The sequence below is a fragment of the Periplaneta americana genome, unplaced genomic scaffold (assembly GCF_040183065.1).
Source record: "Periplaneta americana isolate PAMFEO1 unplaced genomic scaffold, P.americana_PAMFEO1_priV1 scaffold_29, whole genome shotgun sequence".
In the NCBI taxonomy this organism is placed as follows: Eukaryota; Metazoa; Arthropoda; class Insecta; order Blattodea; family Blattidae; genus Periplaneta; species Periplaneta americana.
The window spans coordinates 486957-511301 of NW_027185510.1; the positions used below are offsets into that span (position 1 = coordinate 486957).

The following is a 24345-nucleotide window of genomic DNA, read 5'->3' on the forward strand; positions in this document are numbered from 1 at the left end:
ATGCGTGCAGTTCTGTGTTGTGTAACTTTCTCCATTCTCCTGTAACTTCATCCCGCTTAGCCCCAAATATTTTCCTAAGCACCTTATTCTCAAACACCCTTAACCTATGTTCCTCTCTCAGAGTGAGAGTCCAAGTTTCACAACCATACAGAACAACCGGTAATATAACTGTTTTATAAATTCTAACTTTCAGATTTTTGACAGCAGACTGGATGATAAAAGCTTCTCAACGGAATAATAACACGCATTTCCCATATTTATTCTGCGTTTAATTTCCTCCCGAGTGTCATTTATATTTGTTACTGTTGCTCCAAGATATTTGAATTTTTCCACCTCTTCGAAGGATAAATGTCCAATTTTTATATTTCCATTTCGTACAATAGTAAACCACTGATTACATATTTCTCTTATATGAATTTCATATTCTCTTGATTATGTTTTGAAATCCGCGTTTTTTTTTTTCGGAGGCCTTGATCTCAATTTTTTTATTCTAGTGTATGAGAATATGGTAAGTTCTGTCATTTCAATTTTGTAACAATAAGAAGTTTTCATAATCTTGGTCTAGCAATAATGAAATTAATTGTAATTATAGTGAATGTAATGTATAAACTATGATCAATTCAATAGTCTATAATTAATTAGATCACTGTAGGTAATCAATTGATAATTGATTGATGCACACTTGATGCAACTGGCAAACTACCTATTAAAAACAGTAAAATCGATGTTTACACAAAGTAAAACTCATACCGTACTTAATATCAGTGCACAGCAAAAACAAAATAATCTGTAAAAAATTAAGGTGTGCAAAGTATGCAGGGACCCAAATTATGCGAGCAGATATAACTTCCTGCTGATGTAATTTTGAAACGTAAACCATGTTTAAAAATTATTTAAATGTTAATATTGTACGAACAGTAATTTTAAGTAATAAAATACAGAAGTAAAAAAATAAATAGTTTGTATACGAGTTTTTAAGATGTTATTGTTTAGTCAGCTGCCCAAAGACAGGTTTGAACCTCACAAGTGACACCAATAAAGCATCACTCATGAGGTAACTAAGCCAGGAGATAATGGGGTCAGTTCCTTTTCCCTTCCATTGCATACATCGCTGACTAGATACATATTACACTAATCAGACTTCAGATTCATATAAACAAATTGTTCTTTCTCTGACACATATCGTCACGTGAGATGTACTGCCTGATAATAGAAGTACATATCAGCTAGGACCTAAATCAGAGGGTGTTTTTTAAGATATTAGAAACAAATTGCTTAATATATGAATAATGAGTTTTCCCCCATTAAAGATTATCTTTGTACTTTCATTTCACGATAGGCATGGGCAGTTAAGAGACCTCGATCATGGAGAGCTGGAGGAACCCCGTTTACTGATCCGAAAACAATGTCAGAAGCAGAGGTCACAATTCGAGATGGTGAGCTTTTATGTGGGGTTCTGGACAAAGCTCATTATGGTGCCACTCCGTACAGTTTGATTCACTGCATCTTCGAGGTAAGCCAAATTATCAGAATGTGTAAGTCTTACAACATTTCTCCAACTCCAATCTGAGGCTAAAATGAGTAAACTTGTAACGAACCCGAGCTACTAACTTATTGCTGTGGACAGGCATTCAATTGAAGGACTGAACACTTGTCTGGTATTTTATTAATAGGGCTGAATGTTGTTTCTCATTTCGATTTCAGGAACTGGATACAACATTATTTGAAGTCTGTTGTATTACAGATTGAGTGTCCACTGTTTTATACACTGACCGGCAAAAAAAGTGGATCACTTTGTAAAAACCGATTCATCGTTAATAAACCACCAATTTAGAGAGAGCATTATTAAATTGAATATGTTTTATGAGTAAGAAAAGATGCATTCACCATTTTTGGAAATGAATGTGATGATAAGATGTCTCGGTATGAGCTACTTTCTACCAGACTGGTGCTTCATGGTTTTACAACACAGACCAGCAATAAAACATTGGTGCAGTAACCCCTATTGATGAATTATCATTGTGTGTCAGGCACATTTTCTGTCATAAGTCAATATTTTTCTTTAGTTACTGTTTCGAATTTGATAAGTTAGGATGCCTCTTATTCGAAAAGACTTTGCTGGATATGTTGCTTTGGTTTGGGTAGATGAATCATTCGTTTTGAAGCTAATGCCATCGGTGTGTCTTTCAATGTGCCCTGTGGCGATTCTGTGAACTGGGTACTTACCATAGACGACTGGAATCAGGCTGTAGTAGGTTTACGTCCACCAGGGATAACAGTTACTGATTCTCTGGGTCTTGCACAACTCCGCACGACTGTGATCTAGGCCAGAAATCATCGTCATTGTGATTGAGAATAATGTTAGACAAAGACTCCGGGAAGCCAATTTGACCTCAAGAAGAGCTATGTCAGAAATTTATTTTTTCAGTCGTTGACTTTACTACTTTATATATTTTGTTAGGTGTTAACCTTTACATAATAAGTTGTGTGATGTATGAACGTTTTCGTTGAGCATGTCATCATCAGATACAATCTGTCATTTTACAATATCAATACTCTCAGTGTTATCTACACAATCTGCACATACAATACATGTTTACTATCATATGGGGATAAAACCTATTAAAAATTATATGAATTAGTTTTATAATGTTCAGTTGTGAATACCCCAAATGTCAACATTCAAAATATACTTATACTATCATGGATATATATATATATATTTTTTTTTTTGCAAGTCATCACATGTGAACAATATTATGAACGATGTAATGATATGAGACTAAAAGTGAGATTAAAATATAAAAATGAGCTAACTCTATTCAATGCTTTACTATGCTGCTCAAGAAGAGCAGCAATTTCTCCACAGCCCGCCTCCAACACCAGGCAGCATGATTACTGTTTACTGGAACTAGACTATGAACCAGTGGTCAATGATTCTGTTCATGAATGAATCGCGATTTTGCTTCTGATGAGCTGATGATAAAGAGAGAATATGGAGGAAGTGTGGGAAGTGATATTCGCCTTGCAACTTCCCCGAAACAACGACTCTTGTATGCGGCTCAATCATGGTATGGCGCAATATCAGTTTGAGGCCCAAATAGAGCTTGTTTTCATCGTTGGAGGCACTCTGAATGCTCATGGATGTGTTAATAGACCATGTAATCCCCTTTGTTCTCTTCGCTGGCGAAAATTTCATTCTTATGCATGACAGTGTCCACTCCCATGCTCCTCACTACGTGACATCAGGATACTAACTCTGGACTGGTCAGCACGCAATCAAGACTTAGATCCTATTGAACACTTGTGGGATAAGCTCGACCAAACTGTCCGACATTGCAGCTTCCACACCCTGAACGAAACGTAGGCAGCATTGTTGGAGAAGTGGGCTTTCAACCATGAGGAAATGTGGTCAGCATCGCATTATGAATGGAGAACGTCATCACCACTAGAGCTTGCAACACACAAGGTGCGCGCACAGTGGCATAACCATATGTTATAATGTGAGCCATTGCCTCTAACTTAATGAAATGCATTATTTGAAATTTTGCATAAATTACAACACTTTCGAACTTAAAAATAAATAACAAAAACATTTTGATGATGGAATTGAAGTGCACAGGATACATATTTACTTCAATTTACAATATGCCTTTTTCAGGATGCAGTAAAAATAAAGCATAAGCTATAAAATTGTAGTTCTTAAAAAAAAATTAAGTGATCCACTTTTTTGGCCAGTCAGTGTAGATAGAATTGTGCTGTGTTATTTTGAATTATGAACCTTGCTCCGATTTTTCATATCATTGGCAGAATGATGTTTTTATATGCTAGGAATATTACTTTCTTTTTTCCTCGAAAGAGGGCCCGCGGGCAAGCACCACAGCCTTGGGCTTACTGAGCAGCCTCCTTATGTTGGAATGATTGTTGAATCCATTAAGGATCGCTTTTCAAACGTGTGATTCACTGCATGGTTCATCATATCGATTCATCCACAGCATCCAGTCCTGACTGGAGACTGATCCTCCGCCTTCCTGTGATGTTATCCTGCGGTCTCCTCAGATCGATGGCATCTGTTCGCAATTCATGTGCTTGAATGTGTTACATCCTTAACCAGAGGAACATGTAGCAGTCGATTCCACGACTTACCAAGGTGCCATCTATCCAGGGGTGCTACACTACCCCGGTTGCCCACAGTCCACTTATAAGTCCCTGTAGCTTCACTGGATATGTGCAGCTCCCACAGACATGCCTCCTATAGGCAGATCCTGGACCACATCCGCCATGTCCTCCTTGTCGACCTGTAAACTGTTAAGATGATTAGTGAAATGATACTAATGAAGGCAAAATGAGTCCGAGGTTCAACGTCGAAAGTTACCCAGCAGTTCGGCTTCGAGTGGTTGAGGAAAAACCTCAGGAAAAAATCCCAACCAGGTAACTTGTCCCAACCAGAATTTGAACCCAGGCCCGCTCGTTTCATGGCCAAGAAGGCTAACCGTTACTCCACAGGAATATTATTTATGTATTTTTTTCTTGTCTGAGTAAGTGCAGTACCCAGTCTACAACACAGTATTTGTACAGCAGAGAAAATTGTTTTTGGCATTGGCCTCCACTGTTCATGCATAGAAAAGAGTCTGTAAAGTTGATTCAATATGAAAGGTATAAATTACCTGTGCATTTACCAGCAAGTGGGGTAATAACCATGCGAATGTTGTCTTCCAGCCACTAGTCTGAATTTTACATGTAAATATGGCTGAAAAGTGTTTCAAGTTTGAAGTGCACATAGTTACCAGATTTAGCAAGCAGAATGATAAAATCAGAGTGACAATTAGTGGCGAATTTACAATTCTGTTACCTGTAGGAACCCAAAAATATCCTGCCCCTTTTTCCTTAACATTTGCCCCTCCACTTTCATCCTCGATAAAAGTTGAAATAAAAAATTTCTCCACTGTGTTGGCAGGGTTGTGCCAGCACACAGAATATGTCGCCCATTATCTGGAAAGAAATTACAATTGAGGCATCAGAAGCAAAGGTGTATAAGTGCACTTACGTTATTTTCTAGAAATGTGATTAAAAGTTACTAAGCTTTAGTAAATTCTGTGAAGTTTTAATTTTAAATGTTAATGTGCAATGTGGATAAAAGACATCCCTTTACCACTGAAATTTTAAATGCTTTAGTTTACCCTGGAGGCACGTAAATCATTTTTTTTTAAATGTCACTTTGCTTCTATCCACCTCAGTTGTGTTGGTTTGAATGTTTTATTTTCGTGTCGGTTTTTTAATGGAAGATACAATAACAGAAGTAATGAATGTAAAGCAGCAACGTATTTTCGCTTCACTCTCCCTTTTGTATGTTGTGCAATACAAGAAGATTCTGTACCTCAAAAATATTGGAGTGCAAAAGGACTAATGGCTTCATTGCCAAACATCTAGGCATTTGAACAACAATATATTTTCACTTCATATAAGGAAACATTCTGAAAGTAGTCCCAGTTCACAACAAATTTTTCACTGTAGTTCCCTCAAAGTGTATCGCACATGTCTATTATCACTTTAATATTGCAGAACTCGCAATTACAAATCAAACCAGTGGTTGCACACATCTGTAGCTGCCCTCAGTGTTGAGATAGACTGTGTGGCACTGTTAATTTTACACACAACTTTTGTGCTCTCATGCTCGTAACAAGGGAAGATGGCAACATTGGTTGTGATCACACAAGTTACATTGCTGCGTGGCCTAACTACTAATAACATTAGCATTTGGCTGTGGCAGATAGTCTTGTTAGAGGAAGCATTTTAAATTCTGTCAGTTTTTGTTTCGCCATGGATACTGGAACAGGTTCCCATACCCATTGCGGGGAAAGACATATTCTGTGTCAAACCCTGTGAATTCTTTTGCCTTGCCTTCTGCTGAGCAAACTGATCAATGAATTTGGACAAGCTCATTTTCTCCAAAATGTTGTCCTCTATGGAGATGATAGCTAGTGAGTTGAGGTAGTTCTGAGTTATGTTTGTGCGCAAATAATTTTTTTATCTTCTCAGCCATGAGAAGGTGTGCTCTGCTGAGCACTTGGTGCAGTGGAGAGCTGAAAGATGTAAACATGCCGCAGTCTGATCTCTCCCACATGTGACCTAGTGTGAGTGTTCAACTATCCACTGTCCCAAGTGTACAAAAGAACAGCTGCCACTATCATTTATAAACACAGTTATCTGCAAATTACAGTTATCTTAAAATTATCTGAAAATTCCCACATCTACATTTTATTTTTGTAGATAATTGAATAACTACACGCTGTTCATGTAGTGCTACAAATGAATAATAGGTGTTATTTGCACTGAAAATTGTCGAAAAACACAAGTTTCCATAGTCGACTATTAGAAACTCTTCTTATAGTCTAGATATCACGTTAATTCAACATATATTAAGAAACGAATAATAGTGGCCTTCCAACTTAAGACGTAGTTTTGTTATTTAAAAATTTGCTGCCCCTGAAAATTTTTCACCATAGCAGCTGCTCTCTATCTATACACAAATTTATAATATCATCGCAGGTTAGTGACTTTTATGGGCAAGACATTTTATGTTGAAAAGAAGTAAGTACGTGTGTGTTTGCAACAAATTTCAAGATGATCAAATGAAACTGAATGATGGTCCAGAGCAACAGAGGGGCAGGCCAGGACAAGTGTGCTATTGTCGAAGGTTTGATAAGGGACGTTTGAAGAATTGAAGTCCGTGAAATTGAAGCGACGATGAACATTCCGAAGAGCAGTCTTCATGAAATAATCCCAGGCTTAAATTTATGTAAAGTATCTGCGTGCTGGGTTCTGAAATTGCTGACTGAGGAACAAAAAGCAAAAGAAAGGTTGCATCACTGCAAAATCTCTACCATTTCTACTGAGAGGAAGAGAATCCTTTTTTGGAAAGGAGCGTTATGGGAGATGAAACATGGGTTTAGAGTTCGCTTCAGTGATGTAAGAAATTTGAAGTTCAGTCATCTGAAAAAAAGTAATAACTGTGATTACTCTAGGATTTTCAAGGCCTTCAGTGGTGACACACTGTGACACTCTCAACATATTGATTGAATAAGCCAGGGTTACATGCTCGTGAGAGATTTCTGCATGGTGGTGCATTACCTCACATCAAACCAGGCAAAAGCATCCACCTCGTAGTCCTGATCTGGCACCATCGGATTTTCACCTCTTTGGTCCATTCAAGAACTTCTTATCCAGAAAATTATTTAAGGGTTAAAACACATTGAAAACTGGACTTTTGCATTATTTAATTTTCCTTGGACAGGAAAACCCTGTGAAGGAATGTTTAAACTTGTTTCAATGTTAATGGTGACTGTGTGGAATGTTTGTTTTATTTCCCCTCTCCCCAACCCAGATTTTGTGAAATATGTTGATATAAGTCGGATCTGTGCCTTGAACTCTTCTATTCCTTCGTACCTGTCGTCTCGCTTCACTTACCTTTCTTCCCACCACAATCTGAACACACGCTCTCGCCATGAAACAATACTAACAATACCATCCCATCGAACCTCCTCATACTCATCCTCTTTCACAATAGCCCTGCCAAGACTCTGGAATTCGTTACCTGCTAGCATCAGGGACTGTCGAAATAAAATTGAATTCAAACGCAAACTTACTAGGCACTTGATCAGTAATTGAGACTCGTTCAGACATGGTTTCTTGTAAATAGTTCTCTTAATCTATCACAAAATATTTCAATATCCGGTAATTTCATCACTATAGAATTTTGTTATTGTAGGTTTAATTTGTAATTTAGTAAATACAAAAATATTCTTTGTTCTTAACTTCTATGATAAAATGTCTAGCTTTCATTAATCAGGTATTCTTGTCGTACTTTAATTTTTATTGTAATTGTAAATTTAATATTAATTGTAATCTTATTGTTCATGTTATAGTTGTAATCCCCTGGTAGAGGGGCAGAGAAGGCCTGACAGCCTTATCTCTACCAGGTTAAATAAATAAATACTACTAATACTACTACTACTACTACTACTACTACTACTACTACTACTACATATCGAACCACCCTCGTATAATTACAACAAAAGCATGCAATTCAAATTGTTGTATCATATAATTAATTTTCAAATTGTGCAATAATAATATGAAAATAGTTGACTGAATTCGTTTTACAAATCAGAAGGAAGGGCGAAAACTATCAGTTAATTACCTAGTAATTGTATTGAATACATGCAAGTAAGTTAATGGTGCCATGCTAATAAAAACTGTGCTGTGAGGAGATTTGAAGATACACAGCAAGCTTAGGTGTATAATGCTACTTTACAACTTTTTGAATGGTGAAAAATGACTGTTCTTGCTTTATATTTGACTGATCATTTTTGTTAATAGAAACTTGTTTATATTTCTTTGTGTTTTCCAGCTGTATGGTGGAACATATTCTGGTGCATTGTTGAATTCGTTTGCAAAGCTTTTCAATGCTTTTCTAAAAATTGAAGGTTTCTCACTTGGTGTTGAAGACATTCTTGTTGTGGATGCTGCAGAAAAGTGGAGGTCCAATATCATTAGAGATGCTAGAAATGTAAGTTTTACTTTACTTTGTGACAGTATTCCTTTCAACTAAAAGTGGAAAATGATGCAGAAACAAGGATCAGATTTCATCAGTAGAGCTATAAATTAACTTTTTTTTATATAATGTAAATATGAAAAGTTTTGCAAATATAACAGTTAAAATAGTAAATATAAAATTTGACATAGCTTTTTAAAGATGTTTTCTTGCATCCTCTTGTTTCATCTTTCTTATATTTTAGGATTTTTAGAATTTGTACATAGTCGTCTCCATAAATGAATGTTAAAATCCTTCACTCTTGCATTTGATGCTATAGTATAAAAGATTTTTTTCAAAGATTGTATAATCTTTTTATATATAAATAATTTTTATTTAATGAACTTATGTCTCACAATTTTCAGATAGGTGACACTGCTGTGAAAACTGCACTTAACCTTCCAGAAAGAACATCACGAGAAGAGATGAATCAGAAAATGGATGAAGTGTATCAGGACAAAGCCATAGGAAGAGCAATTATTGATGGCTCATATAAGAATTTGCTTGATGACTACACAAATAAAATAAACAGGTATGTTTCAGTGAGATATTTCTGAAACACTGTAGCTTTGGTTTATTAATAGTGTGACTTTTAATTCAAACAATAATGTAACTTTTATTCACAACAATAATGACTTTCTATAACTGAATTTAAACACTCCCGTCAACAATGGGTATTTCACTCCACACAGCAACACAGTATTCGTTATTGCACTCCACAGACGACAGTGACAATTCACTTGGATTATTGAGAACAACAATGTACTGCTAATCTCAACTAATGTTCACAAAGCACTATTTACAACACAAAACTGTCAGTTCTCAGTTCACAGTTCGTTGCCTTAGCTAGTTCTTCTAGCTCATTCACTCAAGTTCACAGTATATCGAACCCAAGACTTCCAGAGACAGTCCACTGCACTCGAACTCAAGACTTCCGGATGTGCCGCACTCCCTGGTCACTGTCACAGTTGCAGTCCTCCTCAAGTCGAACCCAGGTCTTAGAGGCTGGCTTCCTTGACGTTCACTGCTGCCTCACAAGACTGACTCGCTGTTCTAAACTGAACTGGCTCTCTTCGAAGGCTGCTCGCTTTTTATTAGTTAAACCACACTTCGCGAACCTTCGACCCTGGAAGTTTCTGTTTTTGGACGATTCTCGGTCTCCCCATCACTCAGACTCCAGACTTCCTTTACGTCCGTCGCAGTCGGTTTTCTCCCCCTCTCCCTTCGCCACGTGCCGCGCCGCCTCCTCACGCCCCCTCCCTTCTGCCGGATGTGCACGAAGTTCCTCCGAAGCGGCCAGGAACGACGAGAATGTTCGGCCTGCCGTCACAATAGATTTGAAGGCTTGTGTGTACACATTACCACCAGCACTATTGCTGTCATTATAGTTGCCACTGACATAAACACCAGTGACTGTGTGCATAACAAATTAACAAATATGGTTAGGTGAAAAAAAAATTCGTAACAGTATCTGAAGAACAAATAAGCAAACATGAGGTAAATGGAAAAGTGATGGAACAAGTTATTCTCAGGTACAGCTGGAGGCAGATGTGTTGAGTAATAGGACTCGAAGAACAGGTCTGAGTGAGAGGTGCTGGAGTATCTGGATATCTTAGAGGAACAAGTACAGTGAAAATCTGATGGGAGAGTATGGCTTGAAACATGAAGGCCATTGTAACATCGTTGTGCTTTTGTCCCATCAAATTGGCTGTAATAAATATGCTGAAAATACTGTAAATGGTAAATGTTTTTAATGAGTGAAGGCCAAATTCGCATATAATTAAATTTTAATAATCTGTAATACAGCCATTTTCATTGTATTTTTTTGTCACAGAGGAGTGTCTGATGGCTTGCATCTCAGCCTGAGTGTTATTGTGCTTACCTCCTTTGATAGGGATGATTGTTTAAGGCCCGGTTTTGTAAATATGGTTAATATAAAGATTATGTTAAACCTAAGTTAAACCTAACCGTGAGTTTAACTCAACGTGCCGTATTACAGAGTCTCGGTCAAGTTAAACCATAGTGGAATACAATTGGTATTACTGCTAGAAAAGAAAAGAAGACGATTGTAATTGCTTAATTATATTATTGATTTAAAATAGCTGATGCTCGTGGAGAATCTTCATTAACCCTGCGTTAGTGTGGCACGGTGTCAGAGACCGACCTCAGAATAAATTTACTGTTCTTTCCCCATCCACTCAAGGACAGGGGTTGTTATTTTGTATAGCTTTCTATTTTATTGCCCTTTACATACCAGAGCAAGGCCAGTTAACAAAGATCCCTTTTCCAAGTAAGACGAGGCGATTCGGTGTCACAGACCGACCACACTGTTGTCGTAACTTGGAGATCGACAAGCAGGTATATATAACTTCCATATATATATATATATATATATATATATATATATATATATATATATATATATAAAAATACAATTTTATATAATAATGTTCATATTTTGTTAATTTAATTACAATAACGATAATTACAAGGAGGTAAAGTGTAAAATTAGCATATTGATGAAATATAATAAAATAGGATATAGGCCAATCTAACGTTCATCACATTATTATTATTATTATTATTATTATTATTATTATTATTATTATTATTATTATCGTTATTATTATCTTCATTATTATATTCATTATTGTTATCTTCATCATTATTATTATTGTTATCATTATTATTATTATTATTATTATTATTATTATTATTATTATTGCTTTTTATATAGGGGAGAGTCGAGTAGTATTGGACATCGGGTAATATCGGACAGTGAGTTTCTTTCATCTACCACACGATGATAGTACCTGATTGACATGGTTACGTTTCTGTGATGTCGCATAGAGAAACGTAACCATGTCATTCAGGTACTACCATATGGTGGTAGATGAAAAAAACGCACTGTCCGATACTACCCGATGTCCGATACTAACCGACTCTCCCCTATGTAAGTTGTTCTAGATGTAATGAATTATGAACAAGAAATTCGAATTCAGAGGCTACTAGAAAGTATTCGCATTCCGAACATGAACAAGTATCAAATAACGAATCAGACGCTGAGGAAGACTATATCACAGAGGCGAGAGAATATGATTCAGGAAGTGAACATGAGCTAGACGCTGAACATTATATTGTATTGTAGAAAAAAATACAAAGCATCCCTTTCAAATGTCCCACATTTCAATTAATCATTGCTAACAAAAATATGCGGAATTATGAAATGAGACAGGTATTAAAAGAAAGAGAAACTCAAAGGAGTTTCATTGTCACACACTAATACACCCCCTACATGTACATTATTGGTAGCATGAACATCAAGTCTGTATTCGATTTCGTTCCACGTTCTGTTCAACAAGTCCACTGATATTGTTACAATATTGTGTCACAGATACGGGTCCGTAAAACTGGTATATCTTGTAGTGGAGTCGCAAACATTTGGTCTCTTACAAAGCCCTAGAGAAAGAAATTCAGTGGGGTGATGTCTGGCGAACGTGGTGGCCACCAAATTGGTACGCCTCGTTCAATTCAGTGATCTGGGAGGGTTTCTGTTAGGGAATTCCGAACATCCAGGCTCCAATATGAGGAGGCTCCGTCTTGTTGAAAGATTACTTGAGGTTGCAGATCAGCTACCTGGTGGTACAAGAAGTGTTCCAACATGTTTTGTTATACTGTGCAAGTTATTGACTCCTCGTGGAAGAAAAAAGGATCGATAATCCTATCCTTCATCAGACCGCACTAAACTTTTACTTTTGGGCTATCCCAGACATGTTCACGGTAGACGTGTGAATTTTGTGTACCCCAGATTCTTACATTGTGCCTATTGACAGATCTTGATGCACGAAACATTGCCTCGTCTGAAAACAAAAGGTTTTCAAGAAATTGAAGGTCACTGTCAATACGATCCAGCATTTCAGTAGCAAATGTCTGTCGTCGTGGCCTGTCATATGGTTTTAATTGTTGAATAATTTACCTCTTGTAGGGTACAAACGAAGTTGCTTATGAAGCACTCGATGCACAGTTGATCTCGGCACATTGAACTGTCGGAATGAATGGCGAATTGATTTTTGAAGAATTCTCTGAAATCCTGCTCTAATTTCTTCAATTTTCTCTTCTGAGACACGTCGACGAGAACCTCCAGATTGTTTGTTCACACTTCCAGTCACCAGAAATTTCTCACACCATGCCTTAATGATTTTCCCATCAGGCGCATTTCCTCCATATTCTCTTCTGTAATTTCTTTGCACGGGTAATTATTTATTTCGTCTCTGCATACCAGAAAACAGTTTGTGCACGTTTCTGCAGAGTCGCCATTTTGTTTTATGCCGTTGCTGCCGAACATGTGACAGATGAATTAATTTGGAACAAATGTAATAATTCTTTGAGATTCTTTTTCTTTTATTACCAGACTCATTTCATGATTCCAGTGATTAATTAAAATGCGGGAAGTTTGAAAGGGACACGGTATACTTTTTCAAGTTTCGTTGCCCTTACAAAATATGGAGAATGGGGCTTGAGTTAAAATCCTTAAGTGGAATGACAGATTTGAACCTAGGATCCTTTACCAAAATGTAACTAATTGAAATCTGAATCCACACAACGGAGAAGGCCCATAAATCTTTCTTTTATCTAGTTACCACATATTTAGAATTTAGGAAAAAATTCTCATTGGAATGACAAGGTTTGAAGCCAGACTCAGGCAAAACATTCTATAGAATCCCCGTCTATATATTATGAAAATCCATGAACTTCAAAATAATAGTCTCTCATCTCTTCACAATTTATAAGTATTTCCAGTTACATTGTATGGGACACGGAATTAAACAATTTGTATTGCAATAACAGGCTCGAACCCAATACCTGGTACCTATCTGTCCTTAATTTGAACCCAAGATATCTCAAACATAACATGAAATAAGACTAAAAAGAATGAATATATTGGTAGGATGGTCTGAGAGACCGGCCACACTAAAGATGTTGCAGTCTTGAGCCACACTTACGCAGGGTTAAGAAACATCTTCGTTCTTCGATATCAGAGAGAGTATCATAATAAAACCTAAAGAAGACCAATACCGCGTACTTCAGTATGCTTGTCAAGCAAGTGAATAGTAAATTGAAATCAATATTTTGGTGTTTAGTATAGCTCTCAGTTGCAAAATAGCAAAATTAGCAGAACAAGGTTTTTAGCAATAAAATAAGAATGCTCGTTCCAAGTCAATAGATTATCCATAATTATGCCAAGAAGTTTAGTACTGTGTTGGCTTCGGGTCGATATATCCCCCAACTGACATGGAAAATTTATATTCATAGGTCTATTAACAAATTTTAAACATACAGTCTTATTAATATTAACAATTAATTTGTTATAATCACACCACGTTTTGAACTGAGATATAGCTATGTCAAATTTACTTATCAAATCATTACAAGACTCCGAATAAACAGTAATAGAAATATCGTCTGCGTATAATAAAACTTTACCTTCCTTTATATAATTAGTCAAATCATTTATGTAAAGTATAAATATAAGAGGTCCAAGTACAGAATCCTGAGGGACTCCCATATTTATATAAAACTCATTAGAAAGAATACCATTAATATTTACACATATTTTTCAATTTGACAAGTATGATTTTAAAAATGCTAAAAATGTACCTCTAAAACCTAAGGCTTTTAATTTTATACATATATAATTAAAATCCAAATTATCAAATGCCTTAGCTACATGTTTACCTTCATCAAGGTTTTCATAAATATAGTTATTAAATTCGTAAAGAGCAGTTTCTGTTGATTTACCAGGGAGAAAACCATGTTGATCAGGAGTAATTAAATTAAATTTTAATAAAAATTGTAACATTCTATTATATATTAACCGTTCAAATATTTTAAAAATTGTGCTTAACAATGATATAGGTCTATAGTTTCTTACATCAGTAGAATCACCTTTCTTATGAATTGGTTTAACAAGAGCAGTTTTTAATAAGGATGGAAAAACTCCATTATTAATGCAATGGTTAAATACGAAGGCTAGAGGAGATGCAATAATGTCACTGATCACTCTTAATAGTTTCAAGGAACTATCGTCAATACCAGTGCTATTAGTATTTTTTAACGATTGAATTGTTTTAACAATCTCATTAGCATCAGTATCATAGAAAACAAAACTATTATTAATTCCTAAAGATTTGGTGCATAACGTAGATTTGCTTGGACCAAAATATTCATTCAGAGCATCCTCCACATTGGTTGAAAAATACAATCCAATGCATTGGCAACATCAGTTTTATTTGATACCCTTTCATTATTATGTACAATAGTAATACATTCTACAGGCTTCTTTCTGTTTAATTCACTATTTATCAGTTTCCACATTTGTTTTGGTTTGTTAGAAGAATTACAAATAAGTTGATCAAAGTATTTACTTTTTTCACTAAAGATTAATTTCTTGTAAGCCTTCTTTTTGTTTCTATATAATTGACGTAAATCAAAATCTTGATGGAAATTTTTTGTTAACAAAAATATATTCCTAAGTTCATCATTCAATTTTAAAACCTCAGGAGTAATCCAATGGTTATACTTTTTGGTACTTGTTTTTTGTATTAGTTTTAGTCAATATAGGTAAATTTATATCAATAGCACCAGTAATCATATTCATTAATTTAGTAAACAAGTTGTCTGCATTAATATTCAATTCATACATCGTACCAAAATCTAAAGCGTCAACAGTAGACCTTAGACCAGTTAAACCATCATTTGTTATTTTCCTAAAACTTTTCACTTCCGATTCGACAGGAATCATTTGACTAGCTAGATTGATATTATAAATTAAAGCCAGATGGTCACCAAGATTAGGTTGAACAACTTGTGTAGTGCAAGAGCTATCAAAAGCGTTAGTAATTATATAATCAATCTTAGACGATGACATATGACCGTTCTTATTTACAAAAATTCGAGTAGGTTCTGAAGATGTACATCTTAATTCAAAACATTGCAATAAATCATCTAATAATTGTTTATATATCTTATTGTCTAAGGAACTATAAATTAGGCACCTAAAGGAGATAAATGCTGTCCCTGGCAGGGATAAATTATTGTCATTTCAGCAACAGACACCAAATTCTCCAGAAGGGACAATCCCTGGCATCCTCCCTATCAATTTGCACCATGGTCTTCTGTGCCATCAGGAAACAGAGATGGATATGTACCATATAGACATCTGTAACATTCATAGACTCAAAATATTGAAAAGCACAACTTTATTGCGAAGTCAAGAGAATTAGATGCATACATTATTACAAATAATAATGATTAGAAAAAGTTAAAACTTCATTAATTGCCTAATACACTTTTGGAATAATCATGGAAATTAATTGTTTTGATATTCTAGAGATGGTTCATAAATAAGGTTCGCATTCATAGATGTTTGAATGTACTGTATTATGAATGCCTTTGTATTCATTGGAAAAACTAACAGGTGACGAATCATCTCGAACATTACGCATAATGATTGCAGTATCATCAGATGAATGATTCCCATTACTTCACATATTATATTCTGCGTTGCATTACTCATGACTGTACGCAGTCAGACTTACATACTGAATACAAAGTATAAAATTCCACTCAAATGAGATTTTTACAACCATTATAAGACTTTACTACATAGTCACTATTGTCATGTCTGTGAATGGTCTATCACCTTTCAGTAGTTTCAGGTTGATCGAAGGTGCAGCAGATGTAGTGCTTTTATTTCCACACAGATGAGGGAGCTGCATAAGTCCCAGGGGGATGGAGAGGCTTTCATAACAGACTGTTGGACATGAGTGATGTGCAACTGAATCAATAGATGGCACCAAATGGTGAATCACGATACCTACAGTAACATGATCTTTAGGTCAATATATATAGGATGCAGCAGGGAGGTAGTACCACAGTCTAGTACCTATACAGTCACGAAGCTCGATACGTAGGGAATATCCATCCATAGATAGTTGCTAACCACAAGGATCGCTACTATTGCCACATCACAGACAATGTGAAATAGTACCTGCACAGTCTATTGTTCCTAGTAACCCCAACAACTCAAGTTTCGTGACTGTATATACCCTTGACAACACGCTAATCCCTTATTCATCTGTCGTAAAAAATCTTGGCTTCTTTTTTGATAATAATCTAAGTTGGAATTTTCAAGTTAAAGAAACGGTAAAAAAAATCTGTTCCTTCATTCACTGTTTGAGTCGCTTGAGAAACTTTTTGCCCCAGCAACTAAAACTTACCCTTGTACAAACCCTGGCATATGACTCGGTTAAGAGGGATGTATTATATGATATTCTTATTGAATTTGGTATTCCCAAGAAACTAGTTCGATTAATTAAAATGTGTCTCAGTGAAACATACAGCAGAGTCTGTATAGGTTAGTTTCTATCTGATGCTTTTCCAAGTCACTGCGGGCTAAAGCAGGGAGATGCACTATCACCTTTACTTTTTAACTTCGCTTTAGAATATGCCATTAGGAAAGTTCAGGATAACAGACAGGGTTTGGAATTGAACGGGTTACATCAGCTGCTTGTCTATGCGGATGACTTGAATATGTTAGGAGAAAATACATAAACGATTAGGGAAAACACGGAAATTTTACTTGAAGCAAATAAAGTGATCAGTTTGGAAGTAAATCCCGAAAAGACAAAGTATATGATTATGTCTCGTGACCAGAATATTGTACGAAATGGAAATATAAAAATTGGAGATTTATTCTTCGAAGAGGTGGAAAAATTCAAATATCTTGGAGCAACAATAACAAATATAAATGACCCTCGGGAGGAAATTAAATGCAGAATAAATATGGGAAATGCGTGTTATTATTCGGTTGAGAAGCTTTTATCATCCAGTCTACTGTCCAAAAATCTGAAAGTTAGAATTTATAAAACAGTTATATTACCTGTTGTTCTGTATGGTTGTGAAACTTGGACTCTCACTCTGAGAGAGGAACATAGGTTAAGGGTGTTTGAGAATAAGGTGCTTAGGAAAATATTTGGGGCTAAGCGGGATGAAGTTACAAGACAATGGAGAATGTTACACAACACAGAACTGCACGCATTGTATTCTTCACCTGACATTATTAGGAACATTAAATCCAGATGTTTGAGATGGGCAGGGCATGTAAGCACATATGGGCGAGTAAGCACATATGGGCGAATCCAGAAATGCATATAGAGTGTTAGTTGGGAGGCCGGAGGGAAAAAGACCTTTAGGGAGGCCGAGACGTAGATGGGAAGATAATATTAAAATGGATTTGAGGGAGGTGGGATATGATGATACAGACTGGATTAATCTTGCTCAGGATAGGGACCGATGGCGGGCTTATGTGAGGGCGGCAATGAACCTTCGGGTTCCTTAAAATACATCCGTAAGTAAGTAAGTACAAACCCTAGTAACGCCGCACTTCGATTATTGTGACGTTTTGTTAAGTGACCTAAGTTCTGAACTGTCAGTCAAGTTACAGCGAGTTCAAAATATGTGCGTCAGATACGTGTGCAACATCTGACGATATGATCACAAATCACCGGCCTTCGCAAGTCTTTCGTGGCTCCGACTTAAAGAACGCAGAACTTTACACTCTTTGTCTTTACTCTTTCGAATTCTTCACACCTCAACATCAAATTACCTTTCGTCTCGTTTCTCTTATCTATACTCTAACCATGACGTGAATACCAGGTCACTTATCTGTGGCACGCTAAGTATACCTCTTCACAGAACATGTTGTTATTCATCATCTTTTACAGTATCCGCCTCGCAACAATGGAATTCCTTGTCACAAAGTATTAGGGGCTGCAAGACAATAAACACCTTTAAAAACAGCTTAAAAGATAACCTTATTAGCATTTCACTCCAATCATACTGATTTAAACTATCACTGACTACATTGTTACATCCACACCTGTGGAGTAACGGTCAGCGCATCTGGCTACGAAACCAGGTGGCCCGGGTTCGAATCCCGGTTGGGGCAAGTTACCTGGTTGAGGTTTTTTCCGGGGTTTTCCCTCAACCCAATATGAGCAAATGCTGGGTAACTTTCAGTGTTGGACCCCGGACTCATTTCACCGGCATTATCACCTTCATATCATTCAGACGCTAAATAACCTAGATGTTGATACAGCGTCGTAAAATAACCCAATAAAATAAAAAAAGAAATACATTGTTACTTCTTTCTTTAGACATCATCCTGATAGTGCTGTATTTTCAAAATTGTCTCATAATAATCTGTTTTTATTATCTAACATTATTTGAAATATAATAACATTCTATGTATTTTAGCTTAATTCTGCTACACAGTTTATTTCAGTGTTTAATTAATAGTTCATAGTATTTTGTTGTTTAATTCGTAAATAACTCTTGTATACATGCAACTCTCATCTAAATCAAATTGTTGAATTCTTTGTAAGTTCATGCATATGTAATATATACTTTTTGCTGGTTGAGTGGACGGCCTTAACTCTGCCAGCTAAAATAAATCATTATTATTATTATTATTATTATTATTATTATTATTATTATTATTATTATTATTATTATTATTATAATATGCTAGACTGTGGTAGTACCATTATTTGCATACAGATAACATCTAGCAAAGGAAACTACTGAAGTCACAAAGGGACAGAAGTTTCTGAGTCCATCAGAGTGGGTGTTGTAGCTAAATTGATGGCTCCAAACAGTGAATTGTGATACTCACAGCAGTGTACTTCTGACGACTTCCATAATGACTGGCACAATATGCCTCAGGTTGTGGTGGAGGCCTTCGTGCCCTCCTCAGAAAAGGGGGAAAAGATGCTAGGAAGGAAAAGGGAACAAGGATGACCAAAGAGAATATATTAGAAAGCTTTGGATTATTATCAATATATACATTATGTATATAAGTTGAAAAGAGAAGCAGACTTATGCCTATATCGAAGAAGGAGATGTGGGCAACGATTACAGTTCGGGTGGAGTTTCTTTATTCCCATTTCGACTGCCATCCTACCAATTCTTCATTTTACCATGACCTTTCCAGCAACACATAAAGGGACTTCATATTGTCATTGCATTAGAATCCCTCTTATCCAGCACCAGACTAGTTCCGGATACAAGATTTTGCTGGATAATTGAATAAATACCAATATGTACGTATTTCATGTTGAATCTGCAGCCATGTGAAGCTTATTTCTCTGTCACTTGCTCATAACTGAATAATCATAGAAACTGTATGGATTTTCCTTATTAAAACAAAACACAACACAACACAAATAATACACTAATTTTAGGTTTGAATATTCACTGAAAATGAAAGTTCTTGCGAACTTCCTAATGTGGCAACACTGATGGCCTGAACATAATTAATAAACATAAAAGCTGTGTGGATTTTCTTTATAACACATCACACAACACAAATAATATACTAATTTCAGATTCGAATATTTACTGAAAACAAAAGTTCGTGTGAACTATCTAATGTGGCAACACTGACAGCCCAAACATAATTAAATAAACATAAAAACTGTATAGATTTTCTTTATTAAAACACATCACACAACACATATAATAAGCAAATTTTAGGTTCGAATATTCATTGAAAACGAATGTTTGTGCGAACTTCCTAATGTGGCAAAACTGACAGTCCAGACTGTAGTAATGTGGCAGATTTGAACTTTTCTTTTGCCCTGCCAAAAGTGCCATTGTTTTGGTATTGCCAGATATTTGGGTGCCGGTTACGAGGTATTTTACAGTATCTGTCATATAGATGCCTAGTAATGTGTATAGCTTTGTTCCATTTTTATAACTTCTTCCATTGGGCTTGTATTTTAAAATTTGTTTTGAAATTGTGCTAACATATACGTATTCTGTGATTGACCAATATAATTGATATGTTAATTACATACAAATAGCCACCGGCATGGCTCAGTCGGTTAAGGCGCTTGCCTGCCGGTCTGAAGTTGCGTTCGGGCGCGGGTTCGATCCCTGCTTGGGCCGATTACCTGGTTGGGTTTTTTCCGAGGTTTTCCCCAACCGTAATGTAAATGCCAGGTAATCTATGGCGAATCCTTGTCCTCATCTCGCTATCACCAATCTCATCGATGCTAAATAACCTAGTAGTTGATACAGCGTCGTTAAATAACCAACTAAAAATAAAAAATACATACAAATTGTGTAATGCAACGTTAGTGTGTCTAAAATGTCTTCATATGTTGCCTGATACAAGATACTTTAACATAGTACAGAATAAGACAGCAGAAAAATCATCATATACAGCAATTGCGTTCATCCAGGGTAGGCTATGTGTGCTGCACCTAACCTGCCTTTTTTAATATTAACAATAAATTGTATTTAAAGATATTACTAGCTTCAAAAGCTAATAAATATCCATTTTTTATTTACATAAATTACTTTTTCTTTCATATCTAGTCTAACTTTGCGCTGTCTTGCAGGCAATGCAACGAGCTGTACTGTACGGTCAGCTATCGGAACCATGATCATGTGCCGCAACGAGTTTTCTCTTGTCTTCTATCTTGCCTCGTTGGCTTGCTTGCTCTCTGTATGCAACCATTTGGTTTGTTATGTCGGTCCAGTAGGCGCTAAGCAGATGTACTTTGGAGGTGATTTCTAATTCCAAGAGTATTGGTACGCAAAAACAGAAGTGAATAGTGTTTCATTATTGATGCAAAAGTGTAAATTGAAGGGTGAGTGTCATATAATGACTTAAAATAAGTACACAATAGAAGAAAGCCTGAAAAGGTCATTTGATTGCCGTTCTTTCAATGAAAAAGCGAAATTGTAACTGTGGGAAAGCCTGTGTCAGAACTCGTGGGTGTGAAATTAAAACATAAAAAAATAGGTGGCATATTTTCAATATTTTAATATAAATCAATATGCAAAAATTATTCGTAGTAAATATCCTCAAGAACTGAAATTTAAGTGACTACACACAGCAGTCTGAACTGTACGAGTTGACATCATAACCAACACATTAGTATCAGTCGAAAGATCATTTCTGTCTTTAAACAAATGAAATCACTTGAACGATCGACTCAAGAGTAAGAAAGATTGAACAACCCAGCCTTGATGTCAGTAGAGAAGAAGAAGAAGCTACAAGCACTTAAAATTCTGCAACATTTTACAATGAAATTATCAATGAGTTTACGAAGCAAAAGGAAAGAATGGAGTTTTCCTTCAAGTAAACAAGATGCAATTCTTTAAAATTTTGTGTTATTTCTTTATTAGTTTTGTGCTCATTGTCGAAATCTGCTAGAATAATTTAATGAACATAATACGTAATATGCTCTAGAGTATGCCATTAGGAAAGTCCAGGATAACACAGAGGGTTACATCAGCTGCTTGTCTATGCGGATGACGTGAATATGTTAGGAGAAAATTCACAAACGATTAGGGAAAGCACGGGAATTTTACTTGAAGCAAGTAAAGAGATAGGTTTGGAAGTAAATCCCGAAAAGACTAAGTATATGATTATGTCTCGTGACAAGAATATTGTACGAAATGGAAATATAAAAATTGGAAATTTATCTTTTGAAGAGGTGGAGAAGTTCAAATATCTTGGAGCAACAGTAACAAATATAAATGATACTTGGGAGGAAATTAAACACAGAATAAATATGGGAAATGCGTGTTATTATTCGGTTGAGAAGCTTTTATCATCCAGTCTGCTGTCAAAAAATCTGAAAGTTAGAATTTATAAAACAGTTATATTACCGGTTGTTCTGTATGGCTGTGAAACTTGGACTTTCACTTTGAGAGAAAAATATAGGTTAAGGGTGTTTGAGAATAAGGTGCTTAGGAAAATATTTGGGGCTAAGAGGGATGAAGTTACAGGAGAATGGAGAATGTTACACAACACAAAACTGCACGCATTGTATTCATCACCTGACATTATTAGGAACATTAAATCCAGATGTTTCAGCTGGGCAGGGCATGTAGCACATATGGGCGAATCCAGAAATGCATATAGAGTGTTAGTTGGGAGGCTGGAGGGAAAAAGACCTTTAGGGAGGCCGAGACGTAGATGGGAAGATAATATTAAAATGGATTTGAGGGAGGTGGGATGTGGTGATACAGACTGGATTAATCTTGCTCAGGATAGGGACCAATGGCGGGCTTATGTGAGGGTGGCAATGAACCTCCGGGTTCCTTAAAAGCCAGTAAGTAAGTAATACATAATATGCTTCTAAAGCTGGATTATAAAATATTGCCGGGTAGTAGTGACATTGAGTTATCTCTCTAAAAGAAAAGCCTACCCTAAGGATACCGCACACCACCACTGATAGACAGCATATAACTATTGTGTGTTAATGAAATTACGATTTGAAATTAAATACAGGTTAAGAAAAAACTTTAAAATGTGCTAACATTAATCAATCTGTTCTGGCTATAGGGCGTGCATTCCATGGGGGCTTTTGAAGAGATTTCCCTGCAATAACTTGCAACTTATGATTCAGACTGGTGCCAAGGGTCCAGCTGTGAATGCTATGCAGATCTGCTGCCTGCTGGGTCAGATTGAACTGGAAGGCACATGGTGTCAGGCAAGGCACTCCCAGCTTTCCTCGCTACAACACATCGCCAAGAGCCGGAGGCTTTGTGGATGGAAGGTTCATGACTGGTATCAAGCCACAGAAATTTTTTTTCCATTGTATGGCTGGAAGAGGTACGGATAAAAAAATTGGTATTATAAATGTGACGCATTTTTTATTATTCATTTTACGCCTTTTTCAACAGTTCAGGTATGACTGGTATGATCAATTTTGTCACTTTTAAATTTGACTTCATTTTGTACTTTAATTCTTTAGGTTTTTAGATTAAGAATGTGTTTATTTTATGTAAAACTGATATATGGTTTTCGAGAAATAAGCATTTTAGTGCAACACTGCAGATTTAAAGAGGCCCAGGTAGGTTCAAACGTCATTCCTTACATATTACTACAGGCCATGCACTAACTTAAATCCAGCAATTAAAAAAAAAAAAGAATCACGTATATGTCATGGCTACAACAGGAATTAGAGCAGTTTGAAAGAATCGTTACAGAATTTAGAAATCTTCTCACTATTCGTGAGCTGCCACAAGGGACAAAGAGTACTTAACCATAGAAATGTTTACAAGTTCAGTGAACCATTAATTTTGTTTTGATAATGAAACTCCACTGGCTTTCTATTGTTATAGAATACATTGTTAACAGAACTGATTTATTTCACTGTATTTAACCTAGTTTTTATGGATGTTCTGTATTGTGAAGTTTTCAAAATATACAAGTGAAACTTCTAAGGGTCATTCCTAAGTGTCAAGTCATTATCATCGTTTTACTGAAATATTATTCAAAATACATATACTTAAATGAAATCATTTAATATGAAACCAAATAAATAGATGAACCTCAGTTCTCTGGATTGCACACAAAAGGCATTTTCTGTAATCCAAGAAGTAAGACATTTGACTTCGTTTAAATAGATACATATAATTCATTTTGTACAAATGTACATTAATAGTTATACAGGGAGATCCAACATAAAGTGGAGTCTGCTGTCAACCATCCGGTTCTGTCACTGCTCATCCCTTGACATATAATTATAGAATATTCTATTAAATTAATAAATAAATGAAATAATGGGTAATGATTTAATTGTTGTTGCTGTTTAGTCAACTGTCCAAAGACAGGTTGGAAATCCTCATAGGTGACACCAATAAGGTAACTTAGCCGGTAGATAATGGAC

At 35.9% G+C, this 24345-nt stretch overlaps 1 protein-coding gene and 1 long non-coding RNA gene across 7 annotated transcripts in view; both read left to right on the forward strand.

Annotated features, from left to right (window-relative positions):
- The window catches only part of LOC138693968 (DNA-directed RNA polymerase I subunit RPA1-like), an 80416-nt gene that overhangs the window by 49246 nt on the left and 6825 nt on the right, over positions 1 to 24345 (forward strand). For 4 of the 6 annotated variants that reach the window (XM_069817713.1, XM_069817709.1, XM_069817710.1 and 1 more), the window contains exons 9-12: positions 1340 to 1513; positions 8411 to 8569; positions 8959 to 9125; positions 23016 to 23285. In XM_069817713.1, coding sequence (XP_069673814.1) covers positions 1340 to 1513; positions 8411 to 8569; positions 8959 to 9125; positions 23016 to 23285 — 770 coding nt within the window. Of the gene's footprint in view, positions 1 to 1339; positions 1514 to 8410; positions 8570 to 8958; positions 9126 to 23015; positions 23286 to 24345 lie in introns of those variants that run through there. The other 2 variants (XM_069817712.1, XM_069817711.1) reach the window with 2 other exon arrangements.
- Positions 1 to 24345, forward strand: part of LOC138693970 (uncharacterized) — a 110134-nt gene that overhangs the window by 46778 nt on the left and 39011 nt on the right. The window lies entirely within an intron of this gene.